Source organism: Phodopus roborovskii, unplaced genomic scaffold, assembly GCF_943737965.1.
Source record: "Phodopus roborovskii unplaced genomic scaffold, PHOROB, whole genome shotgun sequence".
NCBI classification, from domain to species: Eukaryota; Metazoa; Chordata; class Mammalia; order Rodentia; family Cricetidae; genus Phodopus; species Phodopus roborovskii.
The window spans coordinates 3,391,003-3,407,837 of NW_026126598.1; the positions used below are offsets into that span (position 1 = coordinate 3,391,003).

A 16,835-nucleotide genomic window follows, 5' to 3' on the forward strand; every position below is an offset into this window, starting at 1 on the left:
ACAGGCAGAGTGACTCGGGCTAACCTAGGCTTGGGGAAGCTAATGTGTGACAAGGCAGGGGACAGGCACGGCGGGTAGGAAGGCCAATGTGTGTGGGGACCTCTGGTCTGCATGCCATAGCCGTGTCACTGCTGCTGCATAACTTAGCTGTATCCCCAACTCCGACTGAAGTGTCCCCCACTCCTATGTTACAGAGATTGACCAGAATGCAGACAACCTGTATGTGTTCCTTATAATATGTGGACTCAGGCCGGTGAAGGACCCTCTGTACTTGGTAGACGCATTCTCAGGTATGTGGCCCAGTGTCTCCCTTCCTTGTCGTGTGGATTTGTGAATAGAGATGTTCCTCACTTGGTCTTGTGTTCTTATTGGATAGCCCCCGCTGGCCACGAATACCCAGTCCTTCTGCTTTAGATTCCCAAGTGCTGGGATTACAGTGGAACCATTTCTTTCTTTTTCTTTCTTTCTTTTCGTTCTTTGTTGCTCTTTGCGCATAAGCAGAGCTATTTCTAGATTATCACTTTGGAAACAGCCAGAAGGGTAATTTATTGGATAACTATCTCTGTGTAGACTTGCAGTTTCAGGTATGAAGGATGGCAGAGAAATTGGAAATAGTTATAAGGCTAAGAGATTTTTAAAAAATTCTATCACTTTTTTATTTTATAAAGATTCCCTTATTTTTATGTGTCTGTGTATGATGTGTGTGGTGCCTGTGGATACCAGAAGAGGGCATTGGAACTCACCCACCCTGGGAACTGGAGTTACAGGCAGTTGTGAGCCGCCATGTGGGTGCTGGGAACCAAACTCTGGTCCTCTGCAAGAGTAGCAAGCACTTTTAGCCACAGAACCATTGCTTAAGCTCCCAAAGAAACAAATCATCAAGTAAAAGCACACAGTACCACAGGAAGGCATTCTGAATAAGGGGAATCAATTTTGGTTAGCATGGATGCTCAATGACCTAAGAGCACAAAACATACTGTGGAGCAATTAGTAGTTAAGCGAATTGTTTTCCCAGCTGTGACTTGAAGCCATGTTAGGTCCATTCAAAAATCTTTTTTTCTTTTTCTTTCCAAGAATGGCATCAAGAAGAGCCCAATGTTTACATGGTGATTGTAGGTCCTGAGGTGAGTCCATGTGCTGTGGATGTCTATTTGGTGGCTGCTTTTTCCTACTGATTTTGTTTTCTTGTGTATGTATGCATGTGTTTATGTGTGTGTGCTTGTGTGTGTGTGAGTGCAGTTCTTACTGGGGCCAGCAGAGGGCAATGGATTTCCCCTGTGTGGGTGCTCAGAATGGGATTCAGGTTCTTTGTAAGAGCAGTACAAACTCTAACTGTAGAGCCATCTCTTCAGCCTCTCTTCTGTTGACTATAATGCATTTTCTAAAACTAGCTGATGTTCCTCTTCTATATATCTAGGCTTTTTTTTTTTCTCTTTAAGAAACTGAAGTAAGTTTGCCATTTTATTACATTTTGTTTATTATGTGCTGCAGGGGTGGCCATGTGTCTACAGCACACAGGCAGAGGTCAGAGAGTTTTTCTACCATATGGGTCCCAGGAATTGAACTCAGGTGTCAGGCTTGGTGGTAAGCACCTCTATTGCTGAGCTAGCTCCTCCTTGACCCATAATTTGCCTTTTCTAAAGGAAAGTATGGGCTGGAGAGGTGGCTCATCCATTAAAAGCACTGGCTATTATTCCAGAGAACCTGGGTTTGGTTCCTTGCTAACAACCATTTCTAACTTCAGTTCCAAAGTGTTCAACATTCACATATGGCTCTTCAGGCAGTGCACACATGTGATGCAATGCATCCATCCATACATACATACAAGACATGCATATATGTAAGAATGTTTTAATATATGATATTACCTGGGTCATATCTCAGTGGTAGAACACTTGTCAATCTTGTATGTGCAAGGTCCTGGATTCAGTTCCCAGAACTACGTGGATAAGAGAAGGGGGAGAAGAGGGGGAGAGAGGGAGAGAGAGAGAGAAAGCGAGAGAGAGATCAGACCAAAGTTAAAGCTAAATATTATAGTTGCTATTCACCTTTATGGCTGACTTACTATAAAGATTACAATTAAATCAAACTAATTTACTGTTGCAAAGGATAATTAGATAAGTCTTATGGGAAATTCTTATGTGGTTCCCATAAAGAGGAGCTCATTTAAAAATACATAAGCCAAACTCTATGTATGGTCCCAAGTATTTTGGAACCCTTTACTGCTTGAACTTTTGAATGCAGAACTGCTCTTTTTCTGTTTTGTTTTTTCAAGACAGGGTAGCTCTGTGTAGCTTTGCAGACCAGGTTGGCCTCGAACTCACAGAGATCCACCTGCCAATGCGTCCCAAGTGCGGGGACTAAAGGCATGCGCCACCACTGCCCAGCCAGAACTGCTCTTGAACCCAGCATCAGATAAAGCCGCTGGACTCTCTGTAGACTTTCATTTGTTCCAAGCTGTTTGGAAAACAAAGTGTACTCCATGCTCCTAGCTCAACAGGATCTTCCTGGCCATGACAACTCTGCCTTCACATGACCTCTGCTCCAGGCTTCCCACTGTGCACCTTTCCCTCCAAAATTCTCTGCTGAAATCCTGTCTTGCAGTGTGATGAGGTGAGGTCTCCGGAAGGCGACTATGGTAAGGGGATGGAGGAAGCCCTCATCAGTGTGCACAGTGCCCTTCTAGAAGAAGCCCCAGCGAGCTGTCTTGACTTTTTCATTGTGTGTGGACACACCAAGAGGCCACCACCTATGAACCAGGAAGCACACACCATGACACACTCAGCCTGATAATGCCTTGATCCTGGCTTCTAGCCTCTGCGACTCTCTGCTATGTTTGCAGGTTACCCAAGTTATAGTACGACACAACAGTAGCCTATCTGAGCTAAGACATAAACCGTCTGTGGTGTTGAGTGGAATTCTCATCTGTGCAGTATGAGCCATCTCTCCCATCATCCTTGTTTGGTTTGGCCAGATGATGGGCAAGCTGGGAGTGTTTACTCTGATAGAGAGGAAGCTAATGCATACAAGTCCATCTTGATGAACCTGTGAGGTTATTCCTGCTACTGACAGGCACATGGGTGACTCAATGGCAGCTCATTATAACACCAAAAAAAATCCCACCCAGCCTGGGTGATGATGCATCCCTGGGGCTTCCTGACAACTTACAGACAGCTCCCCTGAAGAGTCTTCTCTTCCTTAACAACTGCTTCTCTGCTTCTGTGACTTCAGGAGACCCAGGGAGTCCTGAGACTTTCTTATGTCTTTTCTAAGCCTCTCACCTCCATCCAGGAGGAAACACTTTAATTAGAAGGAAATAGATTCTCAGCAGCATTTTATCAAGGAGCTGGTCTCACTTTCACTCACTGGTTTAGAAAGTGCCCCCAACTTCTCAGAGCCTCATTCTGTTTGTCTTTTTCTAGTGCCCTGCGGACCTTCCCAGCATGCACAGCTGTTGTCTGCATTCTCACAGCCTTTGGAAATAATTGTGTTTATCTAGAATGAGGCCAGAGATGCTAATAAAGATGACCTAGAGGAGGCGGGGCTGGTAAGATGGCTCTGTGGGTAAAGGCGCTTGCTGCTAAACCCCTTGGCCCGGGGTTCAGTCCCAGGGATCCACATCATGGCAGTACAGCAACAAGTCCCAAGTGTTGTCCAATGGTACACGTGCAGCCAGATTTAACACACACACACACACACACACACACACACACACACACACACAATCAATGACTCAACATCTGTACAGCCATGTCAGAAGCCACAGTGAGAAGAGATCTCGTGTTAATCTCATGATATAATACACAATAAATATAGCATTAGAAGTACCAGTCTTCAGGAAAAAAAAAAAAGCTCAACACTTTAAAAGTTCAAAATCTCTTAACTGTGGCTTCCTATAAAATTCCAAAATAAGTTACACACTTATAATTTCAAGAGGGAAGAAGCAGGGCACTGTTAGAATAAAAGCAAAGCCAAACTCCAGCAGTGTGAGCTGTCTAGTGTCTGACATCTGGGACTCCATCATGAACCAGGCTCCAAAGGGCTCGGGCAGTCCCAGCTCTCTGGTTCTGCCTCCACAGCACACACAGCCTGTCCTGCATACTCATGTGAGCTCCATCCCACACTTGACCCTAGTGGTCACTCCATCATCTGGCATCTCCAATATCCTGGGGTTTCCCCTGAAACTAAGGTTTCACCCTCACCATTGCCAAGCCGCATTTCCTCTGCTTGAACCCTTCAGTCCCGGGTCACTACTGCAACTTCACCAGTCATCTTCTTTCTGGGATGCCTTTAGGGGCTCTAACTCTGCCCCCATGGCATCAAAACTCAGATTCTCTCCATGACCCCTTCAAGCCTGAAGCCTCCCCTACAGCAGAGGCTATAACCCCACCAATGGCCTCCTGACCTCTCTGAGGGGCTCTAGCCCTGCTTGCCAAAGGTTACTCTCTTGAGTCACTACACTTGCAAACCAGGAACACGTGGGGAATTTCCACGTCTTAGTTTGACTGACAGCTTGAGGTGTGGCCCTCTGAATCACTGCTTCTGTGTGCCAACCCCAGGGAAACACCTTCTAGAAGATTCCTCCAGAATGGTGCTGGTCTCTTAGTAACCACAGCTTACTTTTAAGTCCCAGCAAACCTGAAACAAGACTTGTAGCTTAAAATACCACATGAAGGAATGGCCCTGATAGGGTCTCTGAGCGACTCTCAAACTCCCCTTAGATACCCGTAAGAAAAGTCTCTATTGTCTACTCTGCCCTCATACGACAGCAGCCCACCAAGCCTGAGGACTCAACAGCTCCTTTCAGCCCAAAGCTCCTAAATCCTTCCATAATCCTCCCACAAGACAACCATCACAGCCAAGACCCCACTCCCTGATACTAGTTCCCACCCTAATTTGTTTTCTGTTCCTGTGATAAACACCATAACAAAAACCAACTTAGACGGGGAAAGGTTTCATTTGGCTTACAATTCACAGTTCATCACAAAAGGGGAGCCAGGGCAGGAGCTCAAACGGTACAGGAAGCCATTTTGTACTTGACTTTTGAGTATTTGCTGCCGTATTAGGGGCTCACATGCTGATGAGGTGGGTTTGCCAAGTGGCTAAGTGTCAGGACACATTACAATTCTTGTTTCAACGACTGCAGCATACATTAATACTACCCCTCCCCCACCCCCAGTTTCCTGAATCTTCCTGTCTGCGCCCCAGCATGAGTGAACTTTCTTTCTCTGTCCATTTCTGCCTTTGCTCTCCGCAGAGCTCGTGTCGCAATAAGCACTTGTGTCGCAATAAACACTTGTGGTGTAAGCGGGATGCTCAGCAGGCTTCGCTTTTCCAGGTCATGTCCCAAGCCTCTTTGCAAAATTGTGTCAACTTGGCTAGATCATGGCCCATGAAGCAGAGCCTGGCTGTTACTGGAGAGTCACTGTGGTGTTCTGCAGTGACTAGCTCTGCCTTGTAGCCCCAGTCATGCAGAAGACACTGAGTAGGCTCATTCATGTGCCTCAGCCAGCCACAAGCACCAAAAAAAACCCTCCCAGCTCAAAGCCTGCCAGAGGACAACTTACAGACTCAAGGGAGAAATCACTGGGGAATGCTGAAGTGCCTAGACATGGACATAATACACCTCCTTGTGACAAGTGTCACTCAAGGCTGAGTGCCTGGGGAGAAAGGAATCTCGCCCACCTTGCCTCTTAGACCTGGCTGACCATTCCAGGCTCAGGGCTCAGGAGGGTGTCTGGCTGACTTTCATAGGGACAGAACCATCATGAGGCCACTTATCAGACCATGTCCAGTGGGGAGGAGCGAGGATGAGCCATTGGCAGGCTGGGATGAGATGGGGGGGGGTACTGAACAGCAACAGCCACAACAAAACCTCAAACTATGTATGCACATACATTAAAGATTTATCTCATTTCTTATGCATATGTGTGTTTGACCTGTATTATGTATGTGCAGCACATGGGTGCCTGGTGCCTGCTGAGGTCTCACTGTGTTGTGAGAAAGGCTGGGTCATGTGACTGGCTGTATGGTGAAGAGTGTCATGCCCCTCATTGACTTTGGGGGACAATTACTGGCTGCTCTTGATGGAACCATGTGCTTTAGTTTCCCCATCAGCAAAACAGGAGTGACCGAGACAATAGTACCTGCCTCCCAGTTTGCTGAGTAAAAACTTGAGCAGTTCCTGCCCTTGGGGTAATGCCCTGGGCTACAGAAAGCAGAAGGGACCATTATAGCCAACATTCCCTCTGTGCTCTGACTGCCAGGATTCTGTTCTAGCTGCTGTAAGCTGTGTGTTCAGCTTGGGGTTTCCATACCTCTCCTTTGATCTCTGAGCTCCCCCATTTGAGAGAGGCACGTGTTCCTGCTCACAGGGCGTCTGGTATGATACCTTCCCCAGCTCTTTGATTAGGCGTGCTGGAGGCCAGAACGTTTGCTTTGGGCATGACAGCTTAATGACTTAGCCCAGTAACTTCTTACAGTGAAGATTATTTCCCCTAAGCCCGAGAGAGTTGAAACAATATATTTTGTTAGGAAATAAACAAGCTTGGGAGAAGGAAATGAGAATTTTTCTCCGCTGCCTTCAATGCTTTTTTTTTTCCCTTTTAAAAATTTCATTAAGGAACAACATCCACTCTTCCTTTGCTCTTTATCTTGTGTTTTGTTCCACTCGGCTTCACTAAGAGATTTGAAAATGAACTGACGTGGAAAGTAAACCTAGACAAAGCCCACACCAATTGTAGTTTCACTGTAAGACTTGATTTTCGCTCCTTAGCTACAGTCCAGCTTTGCATTCAGCCATCTCAGAACACAGACTTGTTTCCTTGACAAATTATCTTTCCCCCAATAGCTCATCATGAGAGTCAAAGCATGCTAATAAAGACAGAAAGAAGAGGGTCAGGCTGAAGTAACTAACCCCTCTTCCGATGCTAACATGAAAGTTAATGTGTAGAATGAAAGGCTTTCAGTTTTTTGTTATTTTTATTTGTGTGTGTGTGTGTTTGTGTTTGTGTACATGGCATGATTTATGTGTCTAGAAGTCAAAGGACAACTTTCGGGGTGGGGTTGCCCCAGGGATCAAGCTGAAGTCATTGTGCTTGGTGGCAAGCACATCTGCCCATTGAGCCATCTGGCCAGCCTGGAAGGAGGGTTTCTTTTTACTTTGCAATATGCTAGGGTTGTAATAGGATCTAGTTGCTTAGGATAATTGGAGCATGTGGCCCGGGAATTGGGAAGGGGGAAGGGAGTTCTCATGCAAAGGACTATGTTCTAGTCACTGGGTGGGATACAGGGAAGAAGACAGAGTTGCAGAGGAAAGAGAGGCAGAGCTATCATAGACAGTGACCCTGGGTGGCAGGGAGCAGGATAGTTGGGGAGGAGGTGGTGTTTCTAGCCAGGGCAGTCACGGGGAGTAAAAGCGTTTCAGAGATATGGCACCAGCTACATCCTGGAGAATGACTCCAGGAGACTGGGACACAGGCTGGCCAGAGGGGGAATAGTGAGGAAGGTGGCAGGTATTTCATAGACCTTTACAGTGTGTGTGTGTGTGTGTGTGTGTGTGTGTGTGTGTGTCTGTGCGTGCGCGCGCACGCATGTGCATGCATGAATTATTGCATACCCTGTAGAGAACTATCCACCTTTTTGTTGTTTTAAGATAGAATCTTTCATTGTTCTGGGGCTTATAGATCTGGTTAGGCAGACTCCAGGAAGGGTCAGGTATCCTCTGCTCCCCAACCCAAGCTAGAATTATGAGCATGCACTATATATAACACCGTCTCTCCAGCCCTGGCACTTGGCTTTTTAAAAATTATTTTTAAATGTTCACTTATTTTTATTGTATATGAATTGGTGTTTTGCCTGCCTGCATGTCTGTGTGAAGCTGTGGGATCCCCCTGGAACTGGAACTATAGACAGTTGTGAATTGCCATGTGGGTGCTGGGAATTGAACCTAGGTCCTTTGAGAGAGCAGCCAGTACACTTAACCACTAATCCATCTCTCTAGGCCTGACATCTGGCTTTTTAAAGTGTGGGTCCTGGGGATTGAACTGAGGGCTTCATGGCCTCACTTAACCAACTGAGCCATTTCTCCAGCCGCTGTCCCTCAAACTTTCTAGGAGTCATGTGATGAAATCAAGCAGAACCAAAGAGGGAGCTTGGCTTCCAGTCTGTCCAGATTGAAACATTGGCCACAGAGTTCTCCTGCTCTGGGGCTCTGATGAAGTTACACAACCCCCTCTCATTCCCCCTAGTGGAAGTGTTGGGTAATAACATTGTTGAAAACTGAGCTAATGACTGTAAAAGGCTTAGCACATGTTCTTCTGGCTTAAGTAGCTACAGGGTAGTAATTATTAAGAGCTGAAACAGCAGCAATTTGTTGTTCATAACTATGAACCTCTCTCTCTGCACAGATCTTCCTAGAAATTATTGCAAATTCGTATGCATTCATGTGTGATATAATGTAGCCCTTCAGATTCCCAGCCACGTAGTGGCCCTGGGAATATCAGTAAGCCTAACACCACCAGGCCTTCGGGATCTTGGGCAGGCATCTGAGCTGTCAAGATGCACCTTTCAGCACTTACTCTCAGCACAAGTGAAACTGAGTTTCTACAAGACGGCATTATATCACCTGCCATTATAAGCTAGCTGTTCCGGCATTCGCTTTCAGCCAGCCAGCATGCTTGTAATTCATGATGGCTATTGGCAACGTGTAAATGAGAACAGGAATTGGATTCGCTTTCCTCGCAGCATGGCTGGAGCCAGTGTCAGGAGGGGCTGCTGGCACCCTGCATTCATGAGCTGGGTTCATACCCTTACTGTGTCTTTGAGGCAATGTCTAGGATTTGTGAAAATCATTAAAAATGTATTTTTACTTATGTGTTGCAATCAGATGCCATTGAGCCATCTCTCTACCTAAAGTAAGTCTTTTTTTTTTTTTTGAGACTGGATCTCATTACCTAGCTCTGGATGACTCACTATGTAGACCAGGCTTACTTCTGCCTCACAAGAGGTCCACTTGCCTTTGCCTCCCAAGTATTGGAATTAAAGGCAAGTGTCACCATTCCTGGCCCCTAATTTTTAAAATTATATTTATTCGAATATTTATTTTGGAGGAGGCATATGAGCCATCATGCATGTGGGTCCTGGAGGTCCACCTCAGGTCAGGTTTGATGGCAAGCATCTTGACCTTCTGAGCCATCTTCCTCTTGCTGACTCTAGAATTCTGTGTTGAAGAAAGCTTTTTCGATTGTTTTAAAATTGTATTCACTGTTGGTAATAGCAGTCAGGCAGGAGACACTGAGGAACCAATCTGTCTGTTGCAGTTTGTCAGATGTCTCAGTGAGGAGTTTGTGGGGAGTTTAAACAAGCTTGTTGAGTGACTCTTCAGCTTCGCAGAAGCAAACTGACCTTGAACTCGCTAGGTATGTAGCCAAATACAACCTTGAACTTCTGATCCTCCTGCCTCCAGCCCTGAGAGATGTATCACAGGTGTGCACCACCGTGCCTGCCCTAGCATACGGTTTTCTGAATTTATGTTGCTAACATAATTTAGGCCTTTCTCTTTGTGTTTGAATAATACTCATGTGGATTTTTTTTTTTTTTTGTTATTCTTCAGCTGAGGGGGTGTGTCCTTGATCTGAAAACTGTATTTCTGAGAAGGCTCCCCATTAAAAACAAACTTTAATTCCATGAACTGGCTTCCCACCCATCCTCTTGATTGCTTTTATGACAGATTCCATCTGCATCATTTAAGAAAGCAAGGCTTCCCCTGTAGGATTGGGCAGTTAAATTGTCCTGTCTGTAGGCACACTCCCCTGTCCTTTGAAGCCGGGAGATTTTCCTGGGCCCAACTGTCATTGATGGTGGCACACACAATCCACATGCCCCCTGTTCTTTCCTGTTCGTGTCTTTGTTGTATAACCACTAGACTTGGGCTGTTCCTCTGTTTTGTTTTGTTTTTTTTTCTTGTATTCTTCCTTTCTGAACTGCTGGGTGGGGTTTGAGCCTGTTATGACTCCTGCTCTGGAGACTTAGATTTAGGTCAGGCTCACCCTAGCCCCAGGCAGGGTCTTTCAAACAACCCAGACTGTCCTGGAACTTGCCCTGTAGCAGAAGATGAACCCTGATCCTTCTGCCTTCAACCCAGAGTTGAGAAAGTTGCAGGCTTTCATCATCACACGTGATTTATGTGATTTATGCAGGGCTGGGGATTGAACCCAGGGCTTTGTGCATACAAGTTAGTATCTACCAGCTGGCCCCCACTTACAGGGTTGGGATTAAAAAAATTAGTGTGTGTGTGTGTGTGTGTGTACATACCATGGTGCATGAGTGGAAAGGAGAAGGGAACTTCGGGGAGTCTGTTATCACCTTCAGCTATGTGGGTTTCTGGATCAAATCCAGGTCCTCGGGCTTCTACAAGGACCTCCACCTGCTAAGCCATGTGCCAGCTCTGTCCTCAGAGTTTTAAGTTTTTTTTCCCCATCTTTTTTCCAGGTGGATCCAGTGTTTACAAGGGAAGTGAAAGACCGAGTGAGGAGGTAGGTGGCATCTACAGACAGGTGGTGCCTTGCATGCATGGACTCCTGGGTGGCAGAAGGGTTTATGAGTTCCACCTTGCCCATCGCAGGCTGTGCTCTAAGCAGGTCGCAAGTGCTACACCCTTTAATGTTCCCTATGCTCCCTCAAGGTCATGCTTTGGACTCAGAGGTACAGGCAAATAAATGAATGCCCTCGAAGTATAAGATTCCCCACCTCCCTAGTCACCTGTGGGAAGGCCAGATCAAACTTTGTCTCACTGCATATCCCAGGCTGGACTGGAATCAGAAGCCTCCTGTATGATGGGATTCTAGGCCTCCATGCCTGGTTTAGTGAAGGCCACTTGAAGATAGTAAGTTTTACTGATGGTACCAGAAAAAAAAAAAAAAAAAAAAAAAAGCCAAAAAACCCCAAAACCAAACCAAAACAAAAAACTTAAAATAACAAAGTTTTGGGGACTGGAGAGATGATGGCTCAGTTGGTTGCTCTTGTAGAGGACCCAGGTTCAGTTCCCAACACCCACATGGATGCTCACAATCACCTAGAATTTCAGTTCCTGAGGATCTGATGTCCCCTTCTGGCCTCTGTGTATATTGCTGCCACATGGTGCAGGCAAAACACAAATACATTAAAAAAAAAAAAAAAAAAAAAAAAAGAAAAGAAAGAAATCTTAACCAGGATTTGGAAGAATGTAGGAGCTAACTTGTACTGAATTGACTTGTATAGTCTCTTTGGAGATAATTGATCAATGTTGTTGACAGAAGTTTCTTTCCCGCCTGGTCCTGTAGCCATTCAGTCCCAAATAAACACACAGAGACTTATATTAATATTATAATATTATTTATAAATTAATATATATTATATATTAGTATATAATATTAAATATATTAAACATATAAATATATTAAATAATTAAATAAAATAATATATATAATATTACTTATAACTGTTTGGCTGATGACTCAGGCTTCTTATTGGCTAGCTCTCTCTTAATTATTAACCCATTCCTATTATTCTGTGTACCTCCATGTGGTCTTGGCTTACTGGTGATGCCCTGGTCTCTTCCTTCCTTGGCAGCTACATGGCATGGCATCTCAAGACTTACTGAGTTCCTCTTCCCACAATTCTTCTAGTCTGGTAGCCCCAACTATACTCTTACCTGGTTATATCCTGCCTGTCCATTGGCCAAAACAGCTTTATCCCTCAACCAATGAGAGAAACATCTATTCACAGCATACAGAAGGATATCTCCCATTACAGCGTATCTGTTTGAATTGCATTTTTTTCCCCTGCCAGGAACAAGGGACCCAGCTTCACTGGCTGCACAAGCTGAGTCTCCATTGTTCACATAAAATATGAGTGGGACTATGAGACAGGCTAAAACAACCATGCTGTCCCTGCTGCGTTCTTTCAGGGCTGCAGGGGTGCGGCTGATCCGGGAGATGTGCCAGGAAGATCTGCATGCAGTGGTGAAGAACTGTTTTGCCCTAGTCAACAGTTCAGTCTCTGAGGGCATGTCAGCCGCCATCCTGGAGGTAAGTGCAGCTCGGGTGCTGAGGATGGGGTGCTGGATCATCCTTTCCCTTCTGGGTTTTTGCCTTTTTTCCAAAGATTTATTTAAGGATTTTTAAGTTATGTTGTATGCACATGTGTCTGTGAGGGAGTGTGTGTTGCAAGTGAGTGCAGTTGCTGGTGAAGACGGGAAGCTCCAGATACCCTGGAGCTGGAGCTGCAGGTGGTTGTAAGCCACCCCACATGAGTGTGAATTTGCATCCTCTGCTCTGAAAGTACATGGCACCACTTTATGTCATCTCTGTGTTTGGCCAAGAAGCCAGCTCTCTCCCTGTGCTCTGTGTCAGCCTCAGTTGTGTACTCAGCCCCAGCCACTGGGGGCAGTCTGTCCCTTCAGCAACTAACTTTGAAATCAGTGTAGAGCAGGCGCCCAATTGCTCTTCTGTATGTAAATACACGGGTTTTGCTTTTTTGTTTGTTTATTTGCTTCCTTCCTGTTTCTTAAGAAGAGGCCATGAGCCTGGCATCTGCTGAGTGATTCTCTAAGCAGCGCACCCTGCTTTCTCTGCGGAGGAACTGCTCTCAGCCTTGGCTTGCCTCTCAAGAGAGAAGGCAGCTTGCAGCAATCCGGATGCCCTCAAAATGTTGATGTGGCGTTCCTTTGAGAAATCAAAATAACATTTGGGCAAAGGACTCTGAATGAAGTTGATTTTTAAGGGGAGGGATAAGCGTGAGTCTTCACTGCAGATGGCCAGGGCAGCTAACCACAGAGCACATGCCCATCACTGGTCAGTGGGATGACCTTTTGGCCTTTCTGGATGTGCTTTCCTGTGCAGGCAAGTACAAATGCCCACTGGCTAAAAATATGCTTTTCCCTGAAAACTCCTCAAAAGCAAATCTCGGCCGGATGCACAGCAACTGGGTGGTTATTGCTAAAAGCCTGTCAGGCATTTCCCACTTAAGTATATTGTGGGTTTGAGCCCTGAGTAGAATTACCTTAAAGGAGGGGGATGGGGAGTAAATTGTTTGCTTCCTCCCTTCCCCGCTTCTCTCCCTCCTCCTGCCCTCCCCCCTCCACACACCGACAGCAAAATGGCACAAGGGTTTTGTAACGCTCTTACAGGGTCCTTCAAGGTTCTCCAGTCAGTAGAGCGGGTGCTGCTTGCTAAGGCGGATCCCCAGGACCCCAGGAAAAGCCGGGCATGATTGCTTGTGAGCATTATCCCAAGGCTGGGGACGGTGGAGAGGGGACACTCAGCCCAATAGAATCTGAGCTCTAGGCCAATGAGAAGCCCTGTCTCAAAAAAGATAAGGTAGACAGTTTCTGAGGAAGGCCACTTCAAGTTTTCCTCTTGTCTTGTACACATCCACATGTATCCCTCCTCACACAAAAGTGTCTTCATATCCCAGCCTTCCTGCTTGGAGCACCAACATAGGTGCAGTCACACACAGACATACACCATACTTTTTGGGTCAGGTTTTGCCTCCCACCCCTCCAGGTGAAAGGAAGGCTATGCTGTAAAGCTAAGAGCAAGAAGAGAATGCTTGACCTTAGCGAGTAGTGCCAGCGCTACTGATTGGAGAACCTTGAAAGACCTTGTAAGAGCAGAGTGTTTCAAAACACTTGTGCCATTTTAGTGTCCGAGTGTGTGTGAGAGGAGTGGGGGAGGAAGGGAGGGAAGGAGAAAGGAAGAGAGGGAGATGGGGAGGGAGGGGGAGAGAGAGAGAGAATTTTAAGTGGGTACATGGTACAGGACTATCATTTATTCTTTTTGAAAAGCAAAGCTATTTTCAAATGTCAGAACTAGAAAGATGTGCTAAGGGCATTTATTTGGGATGTGGATGCTGCAGGAGATGAGGAATTTTACAAGGGGCTGTGCAGTCTTTGGTAAAGAAGAACCATACCATTATCCACTGGCCAACACCCATCACAAACACCCTCTGCTCAGTTCTATGCATCCATATGAACATCCTCAGACCAACTCATTTCCACACACTAGCCGTGGTCATTCAAAATGGTCACTCATGCCACCAAAATCTAAGTAAAACAAACCCCTCTTTGAAAAAATATGCACGGGGCAACGTTTAGCCTCAGATGTGACCCAGGACTAACAGGAAGCTTCATTAGCCACACATGCAGGTGAGCTATGCATCCTCAAAGCCTGGGTGTTCTTTGTTTTGGGGAGCTGAGTTCCTCTTGACTTCTCAGCCATGAAAAATAAAGACTGTTTCTATAAACCCTAGGCAGCTCTGATAAAAGTGTGTGTGTGGGGGGTGGTTATAGGGTCTTAGAGAGCCATATAGGGAGGTTCTGCCTACCCTGCAAGAGGAGGTTGAGCTAGTCTAGGAAGACCAAGTGGGCCTGTTTATGGAAGGGGGCTGTGTGTCTTGTGTTCTGACATTTTGTGTGTCTATCCCTCGAGCCAAGCTCACCCCCTCCTCCGTCTTTCCCTGTTCATTCCTGGGATTTGCCCTGAATGTGAGCATGCCTATTTCCAAACACAGTCTAGTGCATGACTTTTCCAGCCGCAATGCTACCGGGACCAGCTTCTCTGTGTGTTCGTATTCTCAGAGCTCGTCTATGCTTAGAATTTGCCATTTTTTTAAAAGATAGATTTATTTTTATTTTTAATTATGTACATTCATGTGTGTCTGTGTGGGGATATGTGCACATGTGTGGGAGTGGCCATGGTGGCCTGAAGAGGATGTTGGATCCCCTGGATCTTGAGTCACAGGTGATTGTGAGCTGTCCAGCTTGGGTGGTGGGAACTAAACTTTGATCTGTAAGAGCAGCAAGCACACTTAACCCCTGAGCCATCTCTTCAGTCCCATCCACCTTAGTTTTCTGAGACAGTCTGACAATTAGGCTAGACTGGCTGGCCAGCAAGCTCCAGGAATCCTTGTCTTGCCAGCACCCAGCCTCATACTCAGTATTGAGATTACAGATGTGCACCACCATGCCTGGTTATGTTTTTGTTTCTAACATGAACCCTAGGGCCCTCATGCTTGCAGCGTGAATACTTTACCACCTTAGCCATCTCCCGGCCACCTTGTCTGACTCCTAAATGACACCGCACATCTTCTCTCCTCCCACCTTCACAGGCAATGGATTTGGAAGTTCCTGTGCTGGCTAGGAACATCCCTGGGAACTCGGCTGTGGTGGAGCATGGAGTCACAGGACTACTGTTTTCAGACCCTCAGGTAAAGAGGGTCCTTTCCCCATGTTTGCTTCATTGGTGTGATTTCTGTCTGTTTGTATGAAGAAGGGCTGGCTGTAAATTTAGGTTCCTTGTAAGCCTCTCAGCTCTTGCTGGAAGTAGAGCTGTCCATCAAGCTATGTGGTTTCTGTTCTCACCCCGGAAGGATGTGCAGCCTTAAGAAATCCAGGATACTTCCAACCTGAGGATTTTAGCTCAGTTGGTTGAGTGGCTTGCTTGGCATGCATAAAGCAGGCCTGGTAGTACACACCTGTCAGAGATCATTCAGGAGGTAGAAGTAGGAGGATCAGAAGTTCCTCTGCTATATAGCTAGTTCGAGACCAGCCTGAGCTACATGATACCTTGTCTAACAAAACATAACTAACCTCACGTAAACAGACAAACAAAATAAATGCACAGGTGTTCTCTTAAGTAGTTGTCTGGGGCAGGATGAAGCAGAAGAAAAGGACCTCTAGCCTCCTGGTGCCTTGTGATGCTATGTGCATTCTGGGGCTTGGGTGCACAGTTCCCTGCCTCTCTCGTGTTCAGGTCCTCTCAGGTCAGCACCTATGAGTTATAGATACAGCCCTACCCCCACACCCCCACTACAGAACTTACTTGCAGATGTGTTTCAACTCGGCGTCTCCACATTGGCTTTACCAAGGGTGTTTTGAACAGCAGGCCTTCCTGGTTCTGTGCCGGGAGAGTTGTGATTCTTCACACTCTGAAACGGTGCGCGAGACGGATATTGCACGTACTTTGTTGTCCTCATCATCTCCATCAGACTTTGCCCAGTACATGGCAGGATACGTTGCTTTAAAAACAAATAATACAAAATTTAAGGAACTCCAGGCTGGCATTGTATTCATCTCAACTGCCTCGGAACTCAGACTTTAACCACTCATCAGTTGGCTGCAGGGAGGGCAATAGTAATTTCAAATCTGCACTCAAGTATGTAGGAGAATCAGCATTGCATTTATTAAGAAGAAGGATCCTGTCAGAACACTGGCTTTGGGAGTTAAAATATGTGTATGAAATGCACAGGACATACATAATGTGTAAGCACAAATGCTTTTTGAATCCAAGCTAAATGTAATTACTCATTCAGCATTAGCTGTTGTTCCTTAATTGAGAACATAAAGAAATCTGATCTCCCCATATAGGGCTGGCAATAAAAGGCTGAAGAGTTCAGAGAGATTGGGAAGGCAGGGCCACGTAAGGGGCTGGGGTACATGGTCAGGAACCTTGGGCAGAGTCTGGGAGCTCACTCAGAGTGGGTCCAATGGACAGGCAGCAGAAGAAAAGGGCCTTGGTTTTGTGGAACATAAAAATTGAATTTGGCCAGGCACCATGTAAGCTTGAGGGAGGAGGAGAGCAAGGAAAACACATGGACCATGCAGCATAGCTGGGTGTGGAGCTAGAAGAACGTGGCTGAACTGACATCTAGAAAGAGGATGGCTTTAGATGCCGGGATGTGGCTGGAATGGATTCCCAGCCTGGAATGCATGAGCCTCTGGGTTTAGGCACCAATATTGTGTGGAACTGGACTTGGCAGCATTTGGGAGAATCAGAAGTTCATCCTTGGTGACAGCT

The 16,835-nt window shown here is 46.0% G+C and overlaps 1 protein-coding gene across 1 annotated transcript in view; it reads left to right on the plus strand.

Annotated features, from left to right (window-relative positions):
* Positions 1 to 16,835, plus strand: part of Glt1d1 (glycosyltransferase 1 domain containing 1) — a 61,522-nt gene that overhangs the window by 37,170 nt on the left and 7,517 nt on the right. The window contains exons 7-11 of the mRNA XM_051205063.1: positions 195 to 290; positions 1,075 to 1,124; positions 10,492 to 10,535; positions 11,948 to 12,068; positions 15,148 to 15,246. Coding sequence (XP_051061020.1) covers positions 195 to 290; positions 1,075 to 1,124; positions 10,492 to 10,535; positions 11,948 to 12,068; positions 15,148 to 15,246 — 410 coding nt within the window. The remainder of the gene's footprint in view (positions 1 to 194; positions 291 to 1,074; positions 1,125 to 10,491; positions 10,536 to 11,947; positions 12,069 to 15,147; positions 15,247 to 16,835) is intronic.